Source organism: Balaenoptera musculus, chromosome 5, assembly GCF_009873245.2.
Source record: "Balaenoptera musculus isolate JJ_BM4_2016_0621 chromosome 5, mBalMus1.pri.v3, whole genome shotgun sequence".
Lineage (NCBI taxonomy): Eukaryota > Metazoa > Chordata > Mammalia > Artiodactyla > Balaenopteridae > Balaenoptera > Balaenoptera musculus.
The window spans coordinates 139,605,316-139,620,690 of record NC_045789.1 but is presented as its reverse complement, the minus strand read 5'-3'; the positions used below and the strand labels follow the sequence as shown (position 1 = coordinate 139,620,690).

The 15,375-nt window shown below is 56.5% G+C and overlaps 1 protein-coding gene across 3 annotated transcripts in view; it reads right to left on the bottom strand.

Annotated features, from left to right (window-relative positions):
* Positions 1-10,878, bottom strand: part of LETM1 (leucine zipper and EF-hand containing transmembrane protein 1) — a 32,953-nt gene extending 22,075 nt beyond the window's left edge. The window contains exons 1-3 of one of the 3 annotated variants that reach the window (XM_036852480.1): positions 10,592-10,878; positions 6,582-6,642; positions 385-796 (exon numbers count right to left, since the gene is read on the bottom strand). In XM_036852480.1, the coding sequence (XP_036708375.1) occupies positions 385-796; positions 6,582-6,642; positions 10,592-10,670 (552 nt within the window). In that variant the 5' untranslated portion in view covers positions 10,671-10,878. The remainder of the gene's footprint in view (positions 1-384; positions 797-6,581; positions 6,643-10,591) is intronic. The other 2 variants (XM_036852482.1, XM_036852481.1) reach the window with 2 other exon arrangements.
* Positions 10,879-15,375: the final 4,497 nt, after the last annotated feature.

Here is a 15,375-nt window from a genome sequence, read left to right as displayed (position 1 = left end):
AACGAAGAGTAGCCCGCTCGCCACAACTAGAGAAAGCCACTCGCAGCAACGGAGACCCAACGCAGCCAAAAATAAATAAGTTTTTTTTAAAAAACAAACAAACAAAATAACCCCCACAAACTCCAAAGGCGGAGCCGTGAGCACACTTCAGGCAGAGAACAGAGCCCCGCGGAGCCCACCCACGCGGTTACGGCTGCACCTTCTCTACAGAGCTGCGTCAGCCACACACTGTCCCAGCGGAAAATCGGGGACCCTGAGGCATCTGAAAGAAACATTCAGCTAACTCAGGCGAGAACTAAAGCTACTGCAGGACAATCTCTTGCTGTGACTTTAGACACTTAAAGCAACTGACAGGTGAGCCCAGCAGGGGCCCACGCCCATTACCTGCCTGCGCTCTCGGCGGGTCAGGCTGTGGCCGTGCAGGATGCGCCAGAGCATGCGCGCGGCGATCTTGGTGTCGATCCAGAGCAGGCGGAAGCCGTGGTAGTAGTGCTTCAGCTCATCCAGGACCCGCTGGCCCAGGGGCTTTCTCCCGGCTGCCTCTGCGGGGGGGCTGTACACGGGGCCGCCTTCTTCCAGCTTCTTGTTCTTGTCTTTTAGGGACCGCAGGGACTTCTCCACCACGGAGTCATCGCCCAGCGGGGGCGACGAGCGCCAGCAGCGCACAGGAAGGAACCTCGGCGCTGCGACCACCACGCACGTGTGCCGGGGCCTCAGAGCCCAGCGGCCGAGGGGATCGCCTCGCGAGGAAAGGCACACGGGGTGGACGGGACTGCAGCCACCAAACGGAAGTTTCCTTGAAGAGGGAAAAAAGAAGCCAGGGGTGAGGGGCCGGCCTCGCTATGACCTCCCGGCAGCAGCAGAGACCGCAGCTGGATCCAAACCTCACATCCAACGTCCCAGCGTGTGGGACAGACTCCCTGCCCCTTCCTGACGCCGGAGAAACACACTCAGGGGAGCCGGTCCCCACAGTCAGAGGTGAAGGGGCTGCTCGCAAAGGTCTTGTGAGAGAGGCCAGTGAGGGCTGGCCGGTCCCCATGGCCTCAAAGGAGCAGGTCAGACACAAACAACCAGCAAAGGCTTGCCTTCCAGACAAGACAGACCCAACCTCTGGGTGGGTCTCCCAGGGCAGCCCTCTCCCCTAGCAGGTGACTTTCTACAAAGACCTGCGGCTCCTGAGCAAGTCATGAAAACCAGGGAGGATGCTGCAGTCAACGGTGCCCCGCATCTGTGCAGCAGCCGAGCAAAGGCCTCTGTGCAGCAGCCGGGCAAAGGCCTCTGTGCAGCAGCCGGGCAAAGGCCTCTGTGCACCAGCCGGGCAAAGGCCTCTGTGCACCAGCCGACCAAAGGCCTCTGTGCAGAAGGACACAGACCCGGTGAGTACAGCCCGAAGCCCAGGCCTCCCTCTCCTCCCCTGCCGCCCACTCGGCTCCCACACTGGCCTCCTTGCCCATGCGCAGCGGCAGACTCCAGGCCCAGAGCCTCCGCAGCCGTGCCTGCCTGCACACCCCACAGGTGCCGGCTCCGCCCTGGGCTTCCTTGGGCCTCCCGACCTGCGGGGCTACCCTGGTGCCCACCCCTCTCACATCCTCACACGTGGGCCGTCTCCCACTGGACCATGGGCTCCACGAGGCCCAGTGGGGAGCCGCCGCCACGCCACAGCGGGAAGCTGCAGGGGCTTCCGGAAGTGGCAACCTCAGAGCCCTCTCCGTCGGCACCATATCAGGCCTACAGGGCTGCCCAGACCCCCGCCGCCAGAGAAGGCCAGTCTGCTCTTCCGGGCCCCAGGCAGCTGTGTCCTCGGTGTCTGCCTGCAGGACAGCCGCTCGAGGAGGGCCACTCGCTGCAGCCTGAGTTTCTGGAGCCTGGACCCGGCCCTCCCCAGCTCTCGGTGCCCACTAGACCTGGCACAGCCCAAGGTCTGGGCACGACGAAGAGGTCCCCTTCCAATGGCAACACCTGATGGAAGGCCATTTACAACCCAACATTGGAACAATTTACCCACACAATTCTCCTTCCGTGTTTCACCATCTTCTCATCTCACGTGTCCCTTCAGAAACCCCTCCCTGCTCACGCACAAATCCACCACTGGGTGGCCGAAGGCCCACGCGCTTGAGAGGCTGTTGACCGCTGACACACCCCAGCTCCTTCCCACCTGTCCAGTCCTCCCTGCGCACCTGGCCTGCTACCAGCAGCGAGGACCTGCGCTCTGAGCAGACCATCCCAGCTCAAACTCCAGCTCCACCGCTGACCGCTGCGTGACCTCGGACAAGCAACCTCTCTGCTTCAAGAGCATCCCTAGCGGATGTGTGCGGGCTAACACACAGCAAGTACCCAGAACAGTGCCTGGGGCACGGCAAGCCCCATGAAAGCAGTTGAGAAGCCACCGGTCAGGGCTGGAAGGAAGCTGGGAAATGTCTAGTTTAGCTGCTCCTTTTATGCACGGGGAACACTGAAGGACAGGCCCACCTTGGCTCTGGCCTGTATGGGCAGAGACAGCTGGCAGATGGCACCCCCCGCCGGCCTCTCTTCTGTCCCGAGCCCTTCGGCCCCACAGTCAACACCTAAGCCAGGAAAGGCGGGTCCCTCGAACCTGCCCTGTCCTGAGTCCCGGCGGCTGGGTAACAGCCTTGCCCAGGGCACGGCAGCACCGCTGGCTCAGCCATTACCCTCTGTGCCTCAGTCTCACCTCTCAAAGCGAGAGATGATCATGCCCACATCTCCTGTCTTCATCAAGCTTAATTATCCAATTTTCCAACACAGTTACCAAGGAAGCAAGTGGCTTCCTCGAGGTGTGATGTCAGTCACAAGGGGCAGCCAAGGGGCAAGGACATAGACCCAGGGAAACAGACCAAGCAGAGAAACATGGGGTGCATCCAGCGAGGGCCATCAGGGCCCCAAAATCTGGCTGTCTTCACGCATGTTAGAGAGATTATTAACGATCTAGCCAGAGAGATTTAGCTATATTCAAAAAGCACAAAATTGCATAATTATTAAAAAATTTCCATCAAAACAAAACTAACGTGGGCACCGTTGCCTTTCCTCAGGGAGCTGGGACAGACGGCATCTTCGAGAAAGCAGCTCCCGCTCTGCCCCGACCCACCAGAGCCCAGGCGTCAGTAACCCGGAAGTGCCCGCTCCCCTCACCTGCCAACACGTGGGAAGGTCCCTTTCCCAGGGGGACAGCATGCCAAGACAGCAGCCCAAGGCTGGGCCAGGGAGGACACCAACCCTCCACGTGCCCCCTCAGCTCCTCAGGGCAAACAGGAAAGGGAAGGTGGGGCGGAGCAACAGGCACTGTGACCCAGAGGGTGTTCCGGAAGTGCAGGTGCCCGGAGACAGGAGGAGACCCCACGATCGCCTGCAGGACAACGTGCCCCTCAGCCGGGACCTGGAGCCCTCGGGGCCATAGGACATCCACGTGAGGGCAGCACCTGTCACCAGCAGCTCAGCGTTTGCGCTGCAAACCTTACACGCGCTCCTGCCAAGGGAGACTTGACAGCAGAAGCAGCTCACCAGCTCCGGTTTTCCCACTGAATGGGGTTCGGCGCTTGCGGGCGGGTTCAGAACCGCCTGCTGTTTTACGGTCTGAAGGCTCATTCAAGTTGTGGGTGCTTCCTCTCTGCCTTTGTTTCTATGATAAGGGAGGTGAGAGCAGCTAGACAATGTCCACGATGTTATCTTGGATCAGAAACTCTCCCCCACTCACCCTTCAGGGGTCTGGACGTTTCAGTTAAGACTGAGATTGCAGGGCTTCCCTGGTGGCGCAGTGGTTGAGAGTCTGCCTGCCGGTGCAGGGGACACGGGTTTGATCCCTGGTCCGGGAGGATCCCACATGCCGCGGAGAAACTAAGCCCGTGCGCCACAATCACTGAGCCTGCACTCTAGAGCCCGCGAGCCACAACTACTGAACCTGCGCCACAACTACTGAAGCACGCACGCCTAGAGCCCGTGCTCCACAAGAGAAGCCACTGCAATGAGAAGCCCGCGCACTGCAAAAGTAGCCCCTGCTCGCCGCAACTAGAGAAAGCCCGAGTGCAGCAACAAAGACCCAACGCAGCCAAAAATTAAATAAATAAATAAATTTATATATTAAAAAAAAAAACTGAGATTGCGAAATGACTGTCAAAAAAAACTAATACAAATGAGTACCACTTACAACTACTTATCTGTGTGACTCAAGATTTCTTATACTATGCGATCAAAATAAAAAATAAAATTTCCTGGATGCTGAGACTGACATAAGGCTTCAACTCCCGTCTATAATTCCTAATCTGAAGTGTGTGAGTTCAGGACGACAGCTTTACAGTTCTCACTGTTTAACTTTCTAAACACTGTGAACTTAGAAAATACTAGAGTCTCTGTTTTTTGCTGTCGTGATAACACGTGAATGACAGCAGCTCTCTGATAACACAGCTGGCTACTGAGATTAAAAAAAACTGAAAAACTGAAGCAAACTGGGAAGGGAGACACAAAAAATCACTACTGTGCACTAGGCAGGCAATTAACTAAAACTGTGCTAACTTGCGAGCTAAAAACAATCAACGGAGCTGTGTGAAGTGGCCAGGCACAGGAAACTGTACCCAAATCAGTAACTTCCACGCCGCCAACAATCACTTAGAAAAGATAATCAAGAGTGAGCCCCCTCAACCCCACCAAATACAGCACATCTGGGAACTGTCTTAAATTTAGGCCGTGCACGTGGCCTACATAAGGAACACGACAGACCCTTTTCCGAAAGAGAGAAAACAACTTACAGGTGGAAAGACCACGTGTGATTTTAAAAGTTAATATTCCCAAATGATGTTATGGGTTTAATGACATTCCAGTTACAATCCCTAAAAGACCATTCTAGAACGGAAATAATTCAAAAGTTGATCTAGAAGGACTGTGGAGAAAGGAGGCAGGGGAGGCCTGGCCCCCGGCAAGTGACAGGTGCAGACAGTCCCCTGCAGGAGAGGCAGGCACGCCAGCCCTGCAAGCGCCGGGGTCACTGACCCACGCGTGGCGCCGCCCCACCACCTGAAGAACCAGACCACACAGCAGAACTAACCTGCCTCAGCGCTCAGTACTTTAAAACCAGAGACTTCACACCAAAACCCAGACTTCCAGCTTCTCCTGAAAAACCCTGACAGCTGACCCTGCGGGACCACATCCTTCATGGCAGCCACGACCGCACCCCCAGGTCACTGGTCACCCGTTTCCAGCCACCCACTGGGCCCCAAGCCCCTGAAACGCCAGCCGCCGATTACAGAGTTCACTTAGACCTCTGAAATCCAGAAAAGCACACTTCAGCAAGAGTAAAGATGTTCTACACTCATACGTTAATGCCTCCACATCATAAAAAGAGGTTTCGTGGTGACAAAGTCTGGCGACTATCAGAAGAGGAACCTAATTAAAATCAAAGCCCAGAGCTGGCTGGGAGCACGCTGGCAGCAGGTGGGGGCCTGCAGAGGCTGCTGCTCGGAGGGGCTTTTGAAAATACTCTGTCGTGTCCCCGCCAAACACTGCCCACGCGCCCATTCCCCTCCACGAAGACACCTGCTCACGGGTGGAAAGGCTGGGCCCAGCTGCTCATTTTAGGACTATATAAGAGCCAGAAAACTGGAAATACGCTTACACACACTTCTGCTTTAACAGCAATCGAGTTTTCCTGTGCAGCTTGTGTACTGCTTGTTTTAGGGAATTGAATCTGTCCCAGGCAGCATCCTCCAAGGAAGTTTCATGGCCAAGATGAGGCAACAAATCAACAATCTCAAATGAATAAGAAAATCCGAAGAGCCCACAGCTCCATGGACAAGGGGTCGTAAGGGTCCAACACTCTCACACAGGAAGGATCGGGGGTGTCGAGAGGCACGAGCTCCACTCCAGGCACCCGGGGCAGGTGGACATGGACCCGGCGCCGACAGCAGTCTGGGTGCCCCACCACACAGGTGAGGGCGTCAGGAGACTAAGCTCAGGGGCGTGGGCAGGGATGATGGCTGGCGAGGAGAGTACAGCAGCCCCGCGGGAAGCTCAAGTCCATGGGTGACAGTGGACAGAGGAGTGTGGGTGCCACTCCCTCCAGGAAGCCCTCCAGCCTCTCAGCAGTACCACAGACCTCCCACCACACTCCAGATATGTCCCCAGGACCAGCAGGGCAAGCCCTGTGGCCAGCGATCGATCCACATGGTCTCGTCTGAAGGACCGAGCGCAGTGCAAGGGAAGGTTTGTCTGTGTGTTCATACGAAAAGCCACTGGAAATGGCAGCTGTGTGAGTGTGGAAAAGACTCAATACTGTATGCAGACTGTGGTTACCACTGCATGTTTCAAAAAACAGATACATAAGGAAAAAAGACCAGAATAAAATACACCAAAAGGCTAACAATTTCTGTAAAAGGTACTGGGATTACGAGTGTTTATTTTCCCAATATTCACTAATGTACGTGGTTACATATTTCAAGATGAAAAGATACAGGTTTAAAAGAACACAGAGCAGGAACGTAGGCTATACCACCTCCCCAAACCGAGAGTCGCATGTCACTTGAGCACTTTCAAGCCCCCACCTTCAAACAGGCAGAGGGTGACACTTATCTACTTACACGCAGCTCGTCAACCCCGCGGTGCTGGCACAACTGAGGCAGGCACAGTCCCCCGCACGACCTGCGATTAAAACAGAAAAAACAAAGTCAGCCTCCAGCCAGGAGCTTCACGCTGGCACGGGCTTTTGTAGGCTGAGTCTCCGGAAGCTGAGCGAAGGCGCTGCCCCAGCTGGAACGCGGGGTCTTGGAGGCAGTCCCTGGGCCCACGCACCCCACCTGGGGGCCCAGGCCCTGACGGCCCTTCAGGCCTCCCCAGCTGGGACCACCCACCCCCCCAGCCCCGGCTGCCTCTGGCGGGCAGACGCAGGGCGCACGTGATCCCCAGCGCACAGAGCAAGCCAGGGTCCCGTCCAAATGTCCCAACACGCCCCCTGCCCACACGAGCGGTGGGGGCCGTGAGAACTGCCAGGACGACCGACGCCAAGAGTGAACCAGTTCTTGGATAAACAGTACTGAGGAGTGCGCGGCACGTTTTCAGGATTTTCACGCGCTTTTGATGCTTTCTCTAACGCTAGTTCTCAAGCCCTTCCTCCAGCTGAGGCAGATCCACCTTCCTTGTTCCCCCAACGGAAGCCCCCCACCTCGAGACCTTAACTCAGAAATGGGCCCCACGGCAACCAGACCAGCTGCCGCAGCGCCCAGAGCCCCCTGGCCTGCCTGCCCCCTGCACACCGCCCTGCCAGCCCCTTCCCATGCCCTCCCCACTCTGAAGGCCTGCAGAGCAGACCAGGGGTGGGCTCCAGGCTCTGCCCGCCCCACCACCGAAGGTGGTGGGTGTGCCACCCCCTCCTCCCGAAGCCCTTCTGTTGTCTCTTTCCTGACAGCCACCCTGAACTCTGACCCCAGCTGGGTCTCCTACAACTCACTGCTACCCTAACTCCCCAGAGTTAGTCCTGGGCCCACAAGACGGCCCCCACTTCAAACGCCAGTTACAAGTGGGGTCCCCAGGCTACCCACACTCCTGCCAACTACAAATTCGGGGTATCCATGACCCTCTCAGTTTTGATAATTTGCTAAAATGGCCCACAGAACTCAGAAAAGTACTCTATTCACTACTGCAGTTTATCATAAAGGATATAGATGAACCGCCAGATGGAAAAGTATATAGTGCAAGGTCTGGAAGAGTCCTTGGGCACAGGAGCTTCTGTCCCCATTGACTGGCATGTGCCACCAACTCAAAAGCTCCCCAAGCCTCCCTGTTCAAGAGTTCCTATCTTCACTGCCTAGGCATGATTGATTAAATCCTTGGCCACTGGCAACTGAACTCCATCTCCAGACCCCCTCCCCTCCCTGGAGTTCGGGTGTGGGTCTGGAAGGTCCAACCCTCTAATCACAGGTACCTCATTAGTATAAACTCTGGGGTGTGGGAAAGGGACTCATTATGAATAACAAAATATTTTCTTATCATTCAAGAAATTCCTAGGGTTTTAGGAGCTCTGCCAGGAACCCAGGATGGGGCAAAAGAGACCAAACTTATTTCTTCCTATCCCATACCTTTCTTCACCTGGCTTCCAGGACACCAGGCTCTCTGGGGTCTCCCCCCTACGCTGCTCCAGGCAGGATCCTCCCTGCCCCATCTCCAGATCCTCCCCAGGCACTCCGTGCCTGAACACCTGTGGATACACGAGACCCAGAAGTCCGACGGGCACCTCGCACTCAGCAGCTCCAAGAACTCCCGGCTCCCCCAGCCTGCTCCTCCCTAGTGCTCCCTTGTTTCAATAATGGTCAGAGGCCGGGCCCGCTGCTCTCACACCCAGTCCTTGGCACATCTGGTCAGCCCACCTCTACAAGTCCCAACCCACTCCCAAGTCCGCGCCACACATAGCAACTTCCTCCCAAAGAGTACAGGGTGCGAAGGGCAGGAAGTAACTCTGGAGAAGACACCACCTTAGCCAGTGATCGAGGTCAGCACAGCCATGGTCCTACACCTGCAGGCACCCTTGACAGATGTGATAAGAAGGACACACTTCACCTCTGGGGTCTTCCTCCCCAAAACCCTTAACCCCGGTCTAACCATGACAGAAACATCAGACAAATCCCAATAGATGGGCATCCTACAGTATATCTGACCAGTCCTCCTCAAAACTGTCAAGGAGAGTCTGACAAACTGTCACAGCCAAGAGACCAAAAAGAAATGGTGACTATATGTAATGGGGTGTCCTGGATGGGGTCCTGGGACAAAAAAAGGACATCAGAATAAAGTATGTGCAGAATAAGGGAAATCTGAATACACTGTGGACCTCGGTTAATAACAATGTATTAACGTTGGTTTACTGATTATGACAATGACCCAAATTGATGTAAGATGTTAATAATGGGTGAAATGTGCTCCAGAAAAGGGCTGCCACACCCAGCTGGGAGCATCATTTCCAAGGGTTCAGGGACTGGCTCCCCACGGTCCAGCCCTGGGTCTTGCAGGCTCTGGATGCCCTGTAGGTCCTACAGCAAATCAGCCGTCTGACCAACACTCAGCCCCTTAGTGTCTGTATAAAGAACAGTGCTAACTACGGGACACACCTGTGTTCCTGGAATGATACAACCACAAAACAAATTCAGCTGATTTTTAAACTGTAAACATGCTACAGAAACCTGTGTGGCGGGGCTTCCCTCATGGCTCAGTGGTTAAGAATCCGCCTGCCAATCCAGAGGACACGGGTTCGAGCCCTGGTCCAGGAAGATCCCACATGCCGCGGAGCAACTAAGCCCGTGTGCCACAACTACTGAGCCTGTGCTCTAGAGCCCGCAAGCCACAACTACCGAGCCCACGTGCCACAACTACTGAAGCCCGCGCGCCTAGAGCTTGTGCTCCGCAACAAGAGAAGCCACCGCAGTGAGAAGCCGGCGCACAGCAACGAAGAGTAGCCCCCGCTCACTGCAACTAGAGGAAGCCCGCGCAGCAACGAAGACCCAATGCAGCCAAAAATAAATAAAATAAATTTTAAAAATATATATATCAAAAAAAAAGAAACGTGTGTGGCCAAAGTATTTTTATCAACATACTTCAGAGGCAAGACATATAGAGAGCCCTGACAGCAGAGGGAAGGACTAAAAGCTGGACTGGGCACCCAGACTATCGTTCACACAGGAGTGCTTGCTGTTTCATGCCCTTCTCTTGGCTCCAAAGGTCTAAGCAGCTGATCAACCATTATTGTTAAAAAATGACAAGAACCGTGTCATCCAGGGTGCCTTTACAAACTGTGAACACCTTGAAATACATAATTTTACTTGACAACCTCAATCTCATAGGACAAATAACAAGCCAGAAACTCAGAAACGTTAACGTAAAAAGAGACATGAAGTGAGGGTCACTGCAGGCGCCGTACATGCGGGCCCCTAAGAGCCCCGCGTTATGTGTGATCTCCGTGTCACAGCTAGGGTCACTGAGGCTCCAGGTACAGCGGGACCTGCCTGAGGCCACGCGAAAAGGCCTGGGGACCCTGCACGACGCCCGTAACACCATAAAGGTATCGGTCCCAGGGACGTCCGTCTTGCAAGCCGGCAGGGCCTGCTCGCCAGTGTGTGGCAGACCCCGCCGTGCCCCCCGCCATCTCTAGAGCCCCGAACGTGGCCCGAGGGCAAGAGCGTCCTCGCGAGTGGGCGCCAGGTCCACGGGTCTTAACCACGAGAGGAGCGCCGACACCGTCCCAGGGGTGGCTGTCAGCGCGCTCCCTTCTAAACGTTCCCAACCCCGCTCCCGACGCAGCGGCCGGCGGCAGGGCGACTAAGGTCACAGCGCGAATGAGTCACACGCGGTCCCCGCGGGCACCCACGGCCCGGACGCTCCCCACCCCCGGCGACCGGCCGGCCAGGGCGGGGCGGACGAGCAAGGCCGCGCAAGGCCCCTCCCGGCGTGACCCCGGCTCCGGGCTGGGTCCGAGTGCTGCGATCCACTCAGCGGGGAGTCGCCCGGACCTGGGGGTGGCGGGGGGCCGGCCCCGAGGCCCTCCCCGGTCCGCCCAACACGGCCCCGGCCCCGGCCCCGCGTCGTCGGCCGAGCGCCGGCCGCTTACCCCTCGGAGCGGCGGCGCGGGGCGGCGGGAGGCGGGCGGGCCCCCGGCCGCGGCAACTCCTCAGTAAAATGGACGCCATGTGCCCTGCGCGGCGGCCGCCGGCCTTCTGATGCTGCTGCTCCTCCCCCGCGGCGGCCGCGGCGCCTCCGCCCGCCCGCGGAAGGTTGAGAACGGCGGTTGGCTGCAGGCGGCTGGCGCTCAGCTCAATGACCCGGCACCGGCGGCGGCCATGTCCCGGCACCGACGTCCGGTGGCGCGGGGCGGGGCCGCCTGGCCGCCGCTCCCATTGGACCCTTAGAGCACCCGGCGCCGGCCAGGTGAGGGGCGGGCCCGCGCCGCCGCGGACTGCCCGTCCCGGCGTGCCCCGGGCGGCTGCCCCTGCAGCGCGCTGCATTCTGGGTCGCGGCTCGACGCTTGGCCCCGCGTGCTGGCCGCAGGGGCTCGGGGAGCCGGCGGCGCGTGCGTGCTGGGCCCTTCCGCGTCCGGGCGGCGGCGGCTGCGTGAGGCTTGGTGTGCGGCGGGACCGAGCCCCGCGCCGACTGGCGGCAGATACCTCCGGGACGTTTGGGGACCGTCCCCGCCGGGGGCTGAGGGGCGTCGGCGGCCGGGCCTCTCTGGCCGAGCCCCTGGTCGGCCTCCGCCCCGTCCCGGGCCGCCGCTCGCAACACCAAGGGCCCCGGCTTCCGGGCGGCGCCCCCAGTGCCGCTAACCGCTCGAGCGTCTGCTCCCGGGCGGGAAAGACCCGGCAGCCGTGACCTTTGGGCCTCACCTTCCCCTTCCCTAAATGCGGTCACTTGGTCGTGAAGGGTCGATGAGGTGACGCAGGGAAAGCAGGCTGGGGGCATGTGGGGCTCGGCGGCTCGTGGGGCCCCGTGGTCGCCTCCCCAGCAGGTCACGCCCACCGGCCTGCACCTCAGTCCTTCCCTGGGACTCCCCACCCTGCTTCCCACCCCCCGGCCTTTGCCGCTCTCAGGCCCTGCTCCGCCTGGAAGTTCTTTGCAGTCCTTCTCGCGTCCTCTGCCTGTCTGTCTTGTTCGCGGATGTGACCCCAGGGCACTGCTTGGCGAGGTCCTGCAGTGCACACTCAGCGCGCATGTGTGTTGTGCGGTGCAGGAGTGTGGAACTCCTGATCGCAGCAGGCGCCCGTCTTCAGGGGCTGCTTGGACGGCAGTCTCCCTAGGAGGCTCCCGCAGCACTCAGCCCTCACTGTCTGGAGGAAGTAGCCTGCCTGCGGTGGTTTTCCTGAACCTGCCTGAGCCAGAACTGCCAGGTGCTGGATCGGGATAGGCCTAGAGTCCCCGCCTCAGGTGGCACCGGTCAGTGCAGGGCACTTTGAAGATGACATGAAGTGCCTGTATTGGCCCTGGGCAGTGAGCGCTGTAGACTTAGAATGCAGGGCTAATCTAAGCTCACAGATGCCTGACACCCAGGCCTCCACTGCCAACAAACCATAAAGCCAGGCTCCTACCCGTGCCTCGGGAGGGGGAGGGGAAGGGGGGGGAGTCACAAGGAAGGACAGTCCTTGGACTAGGCCTGAGCCAGGGCCAACAGGCGCTCAGGGTTGGACAGGATGGGACTTTTAACGCCCAGAGTGTAGGAGTATGCTGGTCTTAGTACTAGTAACTGACATTGGCCCTGAGCTCCTGAGGGCTCTGTCCCAAAGCTGTCGAGGGGCAGAGAGGGAGGCCCTACAGGGGGCCCGAGGATCAAAGCTGGTCCCTGATAATGCTTCAGGGTTCCAGCTGGCCCGAGACAGGGCAGAGCATGAGGCAGTGACCGACCAATGGGCATGAGTGTCCGTCTGTTTGCAGGACTTTGAATAGCAACACTGCTCACTGCCCTTGGGTGACTCACCCCTGGCCCAGCCAGGTGGGGTGGGAAGGAGAAACCAAAAATCAGGTCTTTGTAGAGCGGTGAGGGTGCTGTGTCTGGGGCTTCTGGGCAACCTGGGCAGGGTGGAGTTTTAGAGAAATTCATTTTTCAACAATCAATAACTTTATTGGGTTTCCTGGTTATCAGAAGAACATATGCTCACTGTAGCCATTCAGGTCTATAAAAATAAGTATAAAGAAACGAGTAGAAATCTGGCATCCTGCGGGCTTGTCATGCACACCGTTAAAGCCAGATGAAAGGCTGCCTTCCTGCCCTGCGTCCCTTCATGCAAGAAGAATGCAGTACAAGAACGCAGAATCATGGTGCAGCGAGTTTGTTTTAAAATTATGAACTCTTTCTGCCTTTTTTTTCCTCTCTTTTTGGGGGGCCCCCTTTTCCTCTTCCCTGTGCTCCCCACATACTGTACATAAACTTCTATAGTCACTGCGCATTTACACAAGTGACAGAGTCGAGAAAAACAAGGTGGGATGTCCAGGCAGCACAAATGCCCCAGTTAGGGAGGTTAGAGAATCGGGTTAGGAATCAGGTTAAGGAGTCAGGTTAGAGATCACGTAAGGTTAGGGATGAAATTAGGGACCCGATTAGGGGGTTCAGATTATAGATCAGCTTAGGGAATCAGGTTAGGGGGCAGGGTACCAGAGGAGGCCTGGGCAGGGCTGTGTGCTGTGCTCCAGCCACGCCTAGGTGCAGGGCAAGCAGAACTGGACTGGACCATGTTGGGGTTTGGCCCAGAGGTGTGATGAAGGAAGAAAGGGACAGTGGGGTCAAGGTGTGTGTGCAATAGAGTGGCTTATATAAGGCTTGACCAGGAAGCTCAAACTGGGGAGGAGGGGAAGGGGGGAGGAGGGGAAGAGGGGAAGAGGGGAAAGGGAGAGGAGGGGCAGAGGGGAGGAGGGGGGGCGGCCTGGGACAGTGGAAGGTGGCAGGATCATCGGCCTGTGGGGCCTGCTGGGCCTGAAGGGAGTTTGGAGTCGGGTACCAGAGCAAGTGAGCTGGCCAGAGAGGGATGCTTACAACAGGGGTGGTGGGCGTGGCTTGAACCTGTGGGCCGAGGCAAGGGGTAGGGTGTGAGCCCAGGAGAAGAGCCCGAGGTGAGGCTGGAGGGCAAGGTCCTTGAGGAGAGGGGCCAGGTGCCTTTGAGCACCACGGGGAGGGGCGTGCCTTCCCCCAGCAGCCTCAGCCAGGTTCGTGCATGGAGCGCACCCTGATCAAGCAAGATGGTGGCTGTGGGCTGGATGTGGGAGGGACATGCATTTGAGTCTTGAGAACCCAAGGACGGGGTCCATGGACCAAGGTTGTGCCTACTGGTTCCTCACGGCAACACCCACCCTCTCCTTGCCTCTTCATAGCGGAACCCTGGGTTTACTGAAAAATCTTTTTGCAAACCTTTAAAATTAAACGTTTTAATATTAAAATTAAAATTAATGTTACTTCAATGTGTGTGTAGTGAAGCGGCCGCGTCCCAGGTGTACAGTCGGAAGCGTTTCTCCACTGTACACACACCCGTGCCGCCCTCACTCCAATCACAGCAGAAGGCCGCCAGCCCTGCAGCAGCCTCCCCACACCCCCACCCCGATGTCCCCCCTTCTCAGAGATAAACTCTACTACGACTTCCACCTCAAAATCACTTCTGCCTGTTCTTTCACTCTATATAAATGGAATCAACTTGTGTGTACTTTTCTTTTAATCTGGCTACTTTCACTTAGCATTATGTCTATGAAATTCATCAGCACTGTGGGTAACGTTAGTTTGCTGTTCATCTTTGCTGTGCAATGCCCCATTGTATGACTATACCACAGTTTATCAATGCTGTGGTTGACAGACCCTCCATTTTTGGCCATTCTGACTAACGTTGCCGTTAATATTCTCACACGTGGCTTTGCTGCACACACGTATGCTTTTGATAGTAGAACTGCTGGTCAGAGGGTGTGCTTAAGTTCAACGTTAGTAAGTACTGACAGGTGGTTTCCAGGGTGTTCCTGCCAGCTTACCCGGCCACGTCCCCGCAGACCCTGGTGCTGTGGTTACTGTGATGGTAATCACTCCCGAAGGTGGGGGCCTAGGGTGGCTTCGTTTTGCATTCCTTTCATGACTAAGAATTTGGAGGCACTTTTTCATATGCGTTTGAACATTTGGACCTCCTCTTTCATGGAGTGCCTGTGTAAGGCTAGTTTTTTATCCCTTTCTCCATTGGGTCCTCTGCCTTTTTCCTTTTGATTTGTAAGAGTTCTTTGTATACCCTTAGATTATATGCATTTCAAGCATTTTCGCCCATTCAGGATTACCTTTTAAATTCCTAATGGTGTCTTTTGATGAAGAGAAACTCTTGATTTTAATGCTTTAATATCTTTTTTGGTGAATGCTTTTTGTTTTTTGGTTTTGGGGTTTATTTATTTATAAATTTATTTATTTATTTTTGGCTGTGTTGGGTCTTCGTTTCTGTGCGAGGGCTTTCTCTAGTTGCAGCGAGCGGGGGCCCCTCTTCATCGCGGTGCGCGGGCCTCTCACTGTCGCGGCCTCTCCCATTGCGGAGCACATGCTCCAGACGCGCAGGCTCAGTAGTTGTGGCTCACGGGCTTAGTTGCTCCGTGGCATGGGGGATCTTCCCAGACCAGGGCTCGAACCCGTGTCCCCTGCATTGGCAGGCAGGTTCTTAACCACTGCGCCACCAGGGAAGCCCTATTTTTTATATGGTGAATGCTTTTTGTGATTGAAGAAATCTTTGTTACCCCAAGGTCCTATTTTCATGTTTTATTCTAGAAACTTAATTGTTCTCTCTTTCACATTTAGGCTTATGATAATTTGGAATGGTGTTTGTTTTGTGTGTTGTGAGGCAGGGATCAAGGATTATTTTTCCCCTCTGGTTACAGAATGGATCCAGCACCGTTTAT